Source organism: Antrostomus carolinensis, unplaced genomic scaffold, assembly GCF_000700745.2.
Source record: "Antrostomus carolinensis isolate BGI_N321 unplaced genomic scaffold, ASM70074v2 scaffold49103, whole genome shotgun sequence".
NCBI lineage: Eukaryota > Metazoa > Chordata > Aves > Caprimulgiformes > Caprimulgidae > Antrostomus > Antrostomus carolinensis.
This window is the reverse complement of record NW_010305401.1, coordinates 1-11,796: the sequence shown is the minus strand read 5'-3', so window position 1 is coordinate 11,796 and position 11,796 is coordinate 1. Positions and strand designations below refer to the sequence as shown.

Sequence of the window (11,796 nt, the reverse complement as noted above, 5' to 3'; positions counted from 1 at the left end):
TGAACACGGCTCCTAATAAAAGCGACGCACACAATTTTAAGATCCTGACCCTTAATACAAGCTCTAAACAGCTTACAGGAACATCCTATGGACATTCATAGCCCACATCCTCTCCATATTCTTACAGGCAAATCAATCTTCAGAATATGCTTCAAGGGGATTATTAAATAACCTACAGTAAATTTCAGCTGCCTTTGCTGATCTGAACTCCTCCCTTCAACCCAAAAATCCTTTAGACTGTTTTTTAGATTCTGGAGCTTATACTCGATGTCTTTGAAATCATTTTGAAAAACTAGAGCAACATACTGTAGTGCAACCTCCTCTGTATTGTCTTTCTTTACTTCTCTATTAACTAATGGAATTAAATGTTCTCTATTTCTGGTAAGGATTTTCTATTCCTTTTTACTATCTTGTTACTTATAACTTATTTGGAAGCTTCAACCCTTCTGACTTTATAGGCTCATGCTGTTATTTTTAACTTGCTTTGAGACAGAGCTTTATTCTCAGTTTTTATATGATGCCCCATCCATTTCCAAATCTCAGTTACTGGGGCATTCTTCCCTGCTGCTTTTTCTCCACCTTCAAGCTTTTAATACATTTTTTTAGTCACGGTCAATGCTTTGCCCAATTTTACCAATGAGCAGTTCTCCATTCTTTTCCAGTTGCAGTTCCCCTTGCACAACTATAAATTTCTGAGTATTAAAATAAATAAATTTTCTTTCAGGGTTGTAACTTTATTGGCCATCATTTCAATGAGTTTCACCTTCCTGTGGAAAGAGTTCCCTCATTACACTCTACATAATACCTTTTCCTGGTCTTTCTGTGCTGAAGGCTGCTCTTTGAATGCCACTCTCATTATTTCGCTTCCCTCTTCCTTCCTGACCCTAGAATAACAGACACCATCACTTTGTGATTATTTTTATCCAGATCACTGAAAAAAAAAAAAGACATTTTATTTCAACACAGAAACCATAATTTTATTGGAAATAATCAACAGAACTGCAAGAAGTTTCAACTCAGTGCTGCACTATGTAGATTTTGTTGTTACAAAACTGCTCTCTAGTTTAAAGTCCTACAACTGCTACAGCTTGAAAGCTGCTTAACAGAATGTCACAAATAGCATTGTTTTTCATACATACCTTGTGCTAGCAAATGCGTGGCAAACTTTTGAAAGAGGAAGTGGTAAACAGGCTGTACACAACTAATCATTCAGTATCTCTGGCAGTCTTTTTTTTGCTATTGGCAGCCTCCATTTTAAAGGGAGTGGCTTCTTCACTTCAGTTTCTCAGTAGACTGACTTAGAGTTCTGCTATCATCTGCCTCCAATTCATTTACCTCTTCCTGTAATTCATCTTCCAGCTCGTAGTCCCAGCCTGATTCAGTGTTATCATCCCAGTAGTCAGCTTCGTCTCTGTCCAGTAAGTATTTCTGTGGTGTAATGTCATCATCAGGAGGATTCCTTGGTTTTTTCTTTTTCATTTTCTTTTGAATCTTAGAAAGCCGCTGCTCCTGTTCTTCTGTCCAGGCAATGCTTTCTATATCTCTTGATGCTTTCAGTCTTTTGTAGTCCATTATCTGCTTATTCAGCAGTTCATGATCAATACCAAAAAGATTAGACTGCATGGGTGAATCTGAAGGCTCAGTAGCTGAAGAGAATGGTTTACTGTGGAAAGGAAAACAAATGTTGTTGGGTTTTTTTCCCCATGTATATTTTAAGGGACAATGCTAATTGTGACAACTTGAGTAACACAAAAATAAACTCAGGGTCTGGAGCACAAGTGTGATGAGTTCACGGCTGAGGGAACTGGGGTTCCTGGAGAAAAGGAGGCTGAGGGGCGACACTTCTCGCTCTCTACAACTCCCTGAAAGGAGGGTGGAGAGAGGTGTGGGTTGGTCTCTTCTCCCAAGTAACAAGCAATAGAACAAAAGGAAATGGCCTCAACCTGTGCCAGAGGTTTAGACTGGATGTGAGGAAAAAATTATTTCCTGAAAGGGTTATCAAGCATTGGAAAAGGTTGCCCAGGGTAGCGGTGGAGTCCCCATCCCTGAAGGTATTTAAAAGATGTGTAGATGTGGTGCTCAGGGACATGATTTAGTGGACATGATGGGGTTGGGTTGACAGTTGGACTTGATGATCTCAGAGGTCTTTTCCAGCCTTAATGATTCTATGATTAATGCACTGTGTTCAGCATTGTGCTCCCTAAGTTAAGAACAAAGAAATACCACGGTACTACGTGTCCAAGGACAGGCTGTCTATAAACTTGTCAGTGCATCAACAGATTTAATGGGAGGAAGCCAATTCCAGACAAAACTGCTTGCTTCTGGGAAAAGGTGTGCATAGATAATAGAGTGAGTAGTGGACCTGGGAGCCCCAAGGCAGTTAGACTTCTCCCAGCTCTTCCAAGAACTGGGAAGCAGCAGCCAGTGCCCAGAACACATCAGATAGGCATATGAACGACAGCACGTGGCACCTTAAAGCTGGACTTAAGTATTTCCACAAGACACAAACTGAGGAAGATGTTAGGTGCCATGTGGGAAAATCTGTCACAACAGTTGATTTCCCCCAAGAAGCTATTTCTGATTTGCACCTGATGACGGGACCTGTGAGACATCAAGGCACAAAAGGCATTTCCACCAACAGACCACAGCACAGAAGAGCAAGGCTCTTGGCTTTGAGAGCATCTAGTCCAGGGAAACCATGGTTCCAATAGATGGGTCAGCCCTATCCCTCAACAGCCAAAAATCCTTCGTAGAAGAATGCTAAATTAGATTACTTTTTGTTAACTTAGGGAAATTTATCAGTAAACTTGTACTCATGTATAACAATTCAAACTTATACCACAAAAAAAGTGGCCAAGTAGAAGAGTCCTGGTAAATGTAGAGCTTTTATCCTTGTGAGAAAATTACCAGCAAAAAAAAAAATATTACTGCTGCAAAGCATTTTTTTTAAATTTAATTACCAAAACCACACTGAGTCTTGAATTCTTAGAAATTCTAACAATATTTCCCTCATAAAAATAAAGATACTAATACCAGAACAAGTATTGGGTCTGCTAGTAACCAGTCTGATGACTATGTCACTCAGAGTATAGACATCAAACACAGCTGATTTCCAAGACTGTGTTTTGATATCACCTTACAGGGTAGTTGCCTCTGAAATCATATACACTATCTCTTAGAGGTGACAATCCAGTCACTCTCCACAGCCTACCAGAGGCCCACTCATATATAAAAACCAGACTTTCCCTTTCCATATTTGCAAGCCTGTGGTCTGCATCAAGGTACCTCTGCACTAAAACAGGAAAGTAAACCAGAGCATATACAATAAGAACTATTTTCCCTTAATGGGAATAATAAATAGATGTAACATTGGTAAAGACAGCTTAAGCCACAAAATAAAACACCATGCTCTACATTTAATTTCTGGGATTATTACATATTAGTTTTGTCCTAGGCTATTCTGTAGCCTCTTCTGTTAATAAAAGGGCCCAAGTGATCTCTTTAAAAGCTAAAGATGCCTTTTCAGTAAAGTCTTCCAAAAAATCCCTCTCTTCTACTTTCTATTTCCTCTTAACACCATTTGCTGAACTCTGAGATAACAACAATGTATGCATCTAATTAAAATACACTTTCTGTCATGTCAAATAATACCCAATTTAAATTGGCCAACAGAGATTAAAACAGGCACTTGCACAATTCTGATTCAAAAAACCCACCTAGAATCATCTTGAGATACTGTTTCTACTTCTTCTGGAGGTCCAAAATCAGCAATTGACAATAATTCCTCAATCTGTAAACATATGAAGACAATAGGTATTAGAAGCCCTGTATTAAATTTACTTTGTTCACACCTACACAAGAAACAGACAAGCATCGAACAGAAAATACTTGATTTTCTACACATTTGGAATATTTAGCAAAACCATTTCAAAATACCCTTTTCCTCCATTGACATGGAACTGCTTATACTCCTTGCCTGGGAAGTTTGTGTCAAATGGGATAATTGATCCAGGGATTCCTACACAGTTTTTCTGCCTTATGTACATTCTGAAGAGTTGGCTAGGGATTGTGTGACATATGTAATTTTTGTTTTATTTGATCTTACTTCAGTCTTGCAAATCCTTTTTCATAACATCCTTACACTGGGATTTTTCTCACTTCTTCCCTCTTTCTGCAAGTTGGTATTTCCATTGCATATAAATATTGAGTTCCAAACTCCCTTTTAACATGGCACCTAACCAATAAATGCTACAAATCTAATATATCCAGTGCTTACAGACTGTACCTGATTGTGAAAATTTTATGTCACTTGAAATTTTTATTCCTACTTTACTTCACATTACTTCCCTTCTAATCCAACATATTATTCTAGGAGTTGAACTGGATGGTCCTCCCCTGTCTTTCAATACTTAAAAATCAGGTTCAGCTATGTTATTTCAAGCCCTGTTATACAAATCTGTGGATTATATACATCTAATGATCTGCAAAGTGTGAAGAGACAATCCATCAAAGTGTTTCCCAGTGCCATTCACTGCCAGAAGCTATAGAAGGAGGGTTTTTACTTGGCTTGTGTGGTTCACTCTCTTGGTACCTATGCACTGAACTTGAAGGTAAAGTTGTCTAAGGGTTTTCTTCTTCAAAAAGAGCAAGTGGTCATTTAACAAAGTTTGCAAAACAGTGATTAATGGAACAAGTTCCACAAGAAGCGACCTGAAAGGCAGGACCTGCAGGGGTATATATTTGTAGCTCCATCTAGATATGTTAATAACAGAGTAATAGTATTGACAAAGTGTTTCCATAATCACCTGTTACCTGTGGTGCAGAATTTCTTGTGTTAATAACAATAATAACAGCTTTCAGAAGTGTTTCGTTCCTTTCTATCCTTGTGCTTTTTGTTGACACGAACACAGGTGAAATACATTTGCACTGTGGGTCAGTATACTGGCATGAAACTTGGAATATTTCTGACCACAGCAAGTTCAAGCAATTCACTGCATTTCTCAAGAGTCTGAAGTTCTCATTATCCCTTCTAGCTCTGCTCATACACACTGCAGGAGCCTGTCAGTCACTAACAGTGGTTGGTTGTAATACTAACACACCTAAGAATAAGGCACTTCAGGGCACAGAAATGTGAACATGTTCTTTTCAACTCATGTTCTTCCCATTCACACCAACCAACGAGGAGATATTTTCCATGAAAATCCACTGATGTGTGTCATCTTTTTTCTCCTGGAAATCTCACTCTTTAAGAGATGTCACTTCACAGTTGTAATGACAGCAAATTCCTTGAAAACATCATTATTCTAGCAATATTTCAACTAGTTAAAACTATCAACACCCTGACAGAAAATGTGAAATCATAAAGATAATTTTAAGTGAAAAAAAAAAAAAGTAGTATGAATAAGCTTACATCCTCTATGCAAAGATCTGCTCTTCCCTAGAAACATTTTAACAATTCATCAATGGATAAAGGTTAGGTAAAAAAAAATAAAAAAAATTCAAAATAATTGATTAGAGTCAATGGCATTTTAAAAACACCTAACATTTAAAATGTGGAAGACAGCTCCCCAGATCTCATCTCTATAACCATGTATAGCAGGTAACAGACAACTGCCTACCCTGTATTATTCCTTCAAATTGTAATTTCATTTTTTTAGGATTTCTTTATTGGCCTAATAATCTGATCTACAAAATTCTGTGAAAACTTCACTTCAGAAACTTTAATAGTAGCATCAAAAAAACATTAATGTCGCAACAGCTACAAGGATTCTTTTACAGGGTATATAAGCAGCAGTCTTACTCAAGATTCCTTGCTAAAATGCTTTGGAACAGGGAGAGGAAAGGTTATAGACAAAGACTGATTTTTAATGTAGATGGGCAGAGCAATTGAACAATCAGCTCTCTCTGTATTCCTAAGCATTATGATATGCTAAGTTCCCATGTTTTCATTTAATTATATTTGTACATTGAGTCAATGATTATAATTACCTCTTTTACAGCTGCAGCTTCTTTGTCTTTTACAAATACTATTGGGGGTACATTTCCTAGAATCTGCTGACTCTTCAGAAGATACCTGGTAACAACAAAGCATTCACCAGCATGAGTAACAGTACAGCACCTCCAGGACAGATAAAATAAGTGAAATTAATTCCAGCAGTGCTGCAAATTTAAGGATATGGTTTGCAAAACCTAGGAGTCTGATGGGTATCCATTCAGGTTAGTGTTAAGCAATACATTACTGCAGAATCCCAACTCTGAATGTAAAACATACAAAACCTACTGGCTGCAGATCCCACCACGTACTGATATTAGATTTGTCTCCTATATGCACAGGCTGGCACTCGTCTTTCCCCGCTTCATTTGGCTTCCTTATCCTCACCGTAGGGGTGAGAGCAGTGAGGGATGGAGCCCTCACATTGTGAGCTGCAGAAAGGACTGACAGGGCTCCCCTTGTCTTCTTCCCAGCCAGCAACATTTCTCCAAGAGTGGAAATTGTTGGGAGTAGAAGAGAGCATTGTGGTGGAGCAGGAATTACACAGCCTGGGGTAACGGGGGGAAGGAAATGGCTCTACAAGTATCCTTCAGTGTCACCTTCCTCATGGGCTGAAGTCCTGGTCCTCCAACAGACTATCTGGATAGCAGAGGGTAAGCCCAGGAAAGAGAGACAGACAAAAATCTCTATGATATCCTGAAAACTCATTGCACCCTCTGCCAAGAATGGGTAAAAGCATCACAATACATGGTAGCATCCCAACATTTATTTTTTGGTACCAGTATTGGGAAGAATTTCTGTAGTACCAGTCATCCCTTCTGGAGGTTCAAATTGTGCCTAGCGAGCAGAATTCCCCAGTGAATCTGTAAGGAGATACCTGTAATTGCTAGTCTTCTTGTGCAGCATCATATTCTGCCTACTGTTGTGCACAGCATGTCCAGCCCATGCTCACTAGAGCAATGAAGTGAAACTTCAGCTGAACATCTCTTTCTGCTCAGCCCAGTCCAGTCCCAAGAAAGCACAGAAGCCCAATGTCCTGGTTTTTCTAGGACAGAGTTAATTTTCTTCTTAGTAGCCAGAATAGCTGAGTTTTAGTTTCAGTGCAAGACTTGTTACGAGAGAAACGTTGATAAAATTACTGATGTCATTAGTTGCTGCTGGAGCCCAGGGCCACCGTGTTTGGCTGGTTCACAGCTGCATCAGGACTGGGAGGGAGAAGTGCAGTGAATAGCAAACCCCAAACTGGCATTGGGATGTGCCAGTGAGATATTCCAGATCAGATCACTGCATGGTCAGTGTATTATCCGGGGCTGGCTGGAAAGGGGGGGATTCTCTCTGACTTTCGCTCGGGCTCTGGCTCTCCCGGGATTGCGGTTTCGGTTCGGGATTGTCGCTCCCCCGGGATCGTTATCTGGGAACGGGCCGGGCTTGGTCAGTGGGTGCTGAGCAGTTGCACTGGGCATCGCTCATTTGTATATTTTATTACTGTTATCATTATCACTATTATCATGTTTTTAAGTTTTCTTTTATTTCTATTATTAAACTGTTCTTATCTCACCCTACAAGCCTCCTTGTCCTTGCCCCCCAATCCTCTCCCCTATCCCCTGGGGGTGGGGGGCGGCTGTGTTGGCTGCTGGCCAAGGGCCAGCCCAGTGGAACTATCATACCCAGTAAGCCAGCTGTGCTCCAGCAGAAGCCACAGCTGGTCTGACAATCATCCTTCCCTGCAAGGCTCATCACAGGAGATGCTCTGACCTCAAATATCTAAAAGCCTAAAGCATCATAACAGGTCAACTATAGACTGTCAGAAATACTTAAGAAATGGTACCAGTACATGGCTATGAATTTATGAAGTGGTCTGTTTATCCCATAGCAGTACCGTATACGTGGAGCACTCTTCTGCAGCACACTTTGAACATAACTTTCTTTCTCCATAGTAGCAGCAGGATTCCAGTACACACGACAGGCTGAGAAGTTTGATGCCAGGGACACCTGCAAAAAGACAAACATTTCTTTAAAATTATATATATATATACACACACACTTCATATAGAACAAAATCTCTAATTCATTAATAAGCACACAGTGACCCAAACTGGTTATGTACATTCTTAGGAGAATCTCTTCTATCATATCTGCTCTTAAGAACCAAAATTATGCAGTGCATTTACAGAGGTAGAGTTTAACACTAAATAAGATTTACATTCAGTACCTGAAAGGACTTTTTTATTATTATGATTTAGGCAAGTCACTGCCTAATCTTTCCCTCAAGTGAAATTAACCAGAGAAGTCTGCCAACACCTGTACATTACTGACAACACTGACATTTAGTCAGTGTGACGGTGCTACCATCACAAGTGTAAGCTCCCGCTAAAGAAGGACCTGTGACACTGCCCAGCTTGTTGTCACCCAGAATTTGTTTGGGATATTGACAGAAAAGAGGACGCTCTCCATGCCCCTGGAATGTAAGAGTCTCTCCAACTCTAAAGCCTGCTGGCATCCTCCAGTGCTCTGGCTCACTAACAGATAATATTCACAGCTGTCATGCATGTGATTGCAAACCCATGGTGTACAGGGGCCAAAGCACACGTGAGACTGAGCGACAACCATCCTGAAGAGTAAACTTCTGAAGCTTAAGATGGATTCTGAAAGATTTCTGTAACTGTCATTCATCACATCTAGTGGCGTCTTACAGAACAGGTTCTCACTATGACAGCACACTCAGCAAGCTTCTAATAACCCATCTGGCTCAACCAAAGGAAGAAGCTGGGGAAGAGGGAGGAGAAGGCATAAACTGTCCATTAGAAGGCACAGTTCAGTGATCATCTTGTGCAGAAACCAGCTCTTCAAACAAATAGGTGTCTAGAGACATCAGGAGGAAAAGACAATTCCACTGATTATTCCCAGGAGTGAAAACTGCGTAAGTCTGCTCTTGCCAGTGGGCAGAATGGACTGTCCCCAAAAGCCAAAGTAGATACTGATTTTTTTCACCATCAAATAACTCCTGCCTTGGGAAACCCATCACTCATTAAAAAAAAAAACCCAAACAAACCCACAGTGATCATTAACCAGCTGCTTCTACCACAGGATCAACCCTCCCCATCTCCCACACTGAATCTAACGTGAACACATCGACAACACAAGCTGTTTCTTCATCATCACATGAGTAATGTAATTGAGTAGATAAAAATTTGATGTATCAAGCTTGAAGCACATTTCTTATACACATTAGTTATGCAATTTTAACTTGATACTGAAAAAAACGAAATTCTGATGGATTGCAGAAAGCCTACTAGAAGATTTCTTTTGATAACCAAAGTAACAGATTCTGACCAGAAACAGCTAGAGAGTAACTCAGGACTAAGTCTCAGCGCAGCAGGAACATGAAGCACTAGGCAGTTATCATAAAATCCACACTGTATTTGGACAAAAGCTGTTTCTTTCCCTCTCTCACGTTCTAAGTTGTTTCATTTACAGCAATGCCTCCTGAAAGCACTGTGGCTTGCCTACACCAGCCAGTATTTTTATGTACAGGCATGCCATCCGAGTTAGACAAGCAACCCTCAAAGCCGCAGAAAGAGAGATACTATATGAAGGATACTGCATGTATAGAGCCAAAAGATTCATGCTGCTCGCGTAATTTTTAATCACTTACCCGATGACAGATTGAATTCAGCTTGGCAAAACCACCCGTTTCAATCATAAATGACAAATCCCCTGGTCACAGATGCAGCTAATGAGGTGCAGATTTTTTTTTTCCATCCTTCTAACTAACAAAGCTAAATCCATCAAGCTTTTAAGCCAAACCTTGGCATCATTTAATCTTAATGAAACAGCAAGGGTAGAATAAAAAACTACAGACAACAAACAAGAATGTGGAGACTGACTTAGTTCCTGAATCAAAGCTTTTAACATCCCTTTCAAATCCAGGAATTAAGACAACGCTGCTACAATTAGGTATAAATTCCAGTTCTTTCTGGAACCTTGCTTGCCAGTGCCATTTTCTTAGGCTTGCTTTTTTGTTTTTTGAACTTTTTTGAAGCTCATGCCCCACTTAGGTCTTCTGCCTGTGTAATGATACTGGTGAGGGACACAAGGAGGTATCAACTCTCACACAGCTGCATGAAGACAAGACTCTTGGAACAATACACTTATGTTGGTAAAACCAGGTTCCTCCTTCTGAAAGGGGGAGGCAAACAGAACATGTCTGAGTTCACAGGGAAAAAAAGGTCACAGAATCACAGAATGGTTTGGGTTGGAAGGGACCTTAAAGCTCATCCAGTTCCAACCCCCCTGCCATCAGCAGGGACACCTTACACTAGACCAGGTTGCTCAAAGCCTCATCCAGCCTGGCCTTCAGCACTTCCAGGGAGGAGCAGCCACAGCTTCTCTGGGCAACCTGGGCCAGTGTCTGACCACCCTCACAGCAAAGAATTTCTTCCCCACATCTCATCTCAATCTCCCCTCTTCCAGTTTAAAGCCATCATACCATGAGAATCACCACTTAGCTGGCCCAAGTTGCATTTGCATTATATTGGCCAAGGTCTACTAAGCCAGGTACAACAGTGGCAAAGTTCTCCTACTGTGAGAGGTGAATCCAGAGCCTGCTGTGCTGTGCCACACCAGAAGCAATGCAGTAAAACTCCTCCCACACGTATCACAACACCCAGGGAAGCTCCTCTGGTGCGCCATGCAGAGTGGATCAACACAAGCTGTAATTTTGGCACTTGCCTTGCAGATTTCCAGCTTGAGATCATAAAGTTCTTGATTAACTTCACAGGTAGACATCATCTCTGCCACAGCTTTATGAATAAGACCATTCAAGACTCTGCAGCGTATGTTATCTTCTTTCTTAGTTTTTGTCTGGTCATGTTTTGTTACAGAGGCCAACATGTTTGGTTTATACATCTTAAAAACAAACAAACACATTAATCAGTAGTTTCAAACTCGTATTAGACAACTATATACAGTTTTGTGCACTCTACTATGTATGCTCTTAAAATGCTGATACTCGAGCTTTGTATAGGTCTTACGTATCAGGTATTTCAATTAAAAATATTTCTGTTCACAAAATCTTTGACCTTAGTGTATTACAGTCAAGGTTTCTTAGTTTCTTTATTACTTTGTAGCAAGTCATACAGCTCAATAAATCAGTTTTCTCAAGTACAGCATCTATTAACTGAAAAGCATTGTTTGTTTGAAACACAAACTTGTTTTCCATAGAACTAAGCTGGTATATGGCAGTTTTAATCTGGATCAGTTCTCTGCTATGGGCTCGGCAGCGTGGGTGCTGGCGTGGAAGAGAGGCCAGCACAGAAGAGGGAACAGCCACAGGGAGCCCAACGGCTTCTCTCAACAGAATATCATAGTGAGACTGGAGCTCCACTGTTCATCAAAAAAACTCTGCAATTTCTCCACCAGAAAGTGCTCTTCCCAAAGTCAGACACAACGGCAGACACAGACGCTTGTTCCTCCTGGCACAGATCAACACAGCACCTCCAAAGCTTCCACTCACCATTGTAGATCCCAGGGTAGGGCTGTCATACCAAAACTTCTTCCTTTTGGGAAAAAAAAAAAAAAAAGGAAAAGAAATCAGTTTTACCTTCAGCAACTGCGAGAAACACGGGTGTAATTAAAACGTCAGCCGCCCGCAGGGACAGGGCACAACGCCCGGGTTTTCACCCCTCCAAGTCCTTCCTTCTCCCCACAGAGGTGACAGCTCGGGCAAGGGGCTTCCCGCCCGCGGCTCAGGCTGCGCGCCCGGGGGTCGCGGGGGGTCTCGACCGAGCGGTGTAACCCGGCAC

General features: G+C 40.9%; 1 protein-coding gene across 1 annotated transcript; it reads right to left on the bottom strand.

Moving 5' to 3' along the window:
• Nucleotides 1-1,272: 1,272 nt before the first annotated feature.
• On the bottom strand, nt 1,273-11,550 carry RBFA (ribosome binding factor A; the record flags this gene model as incomplete). Its single annotated transcript, XM_010164774.1, has 6 exons — nt 1,273-1,663; nt 3,717-3,790; nt 5,989-6,073; nt 7,872-7,984; nt 10,724-10,900; nt 11,508-11,550. Coding segments are annotated over 6 exons (883 nt in total), but the record flags the coding sequence as incomplete, so codon positions are not given.
• Nucleotides 11,551-11,796: the final 246 nt, after the last annotated feature.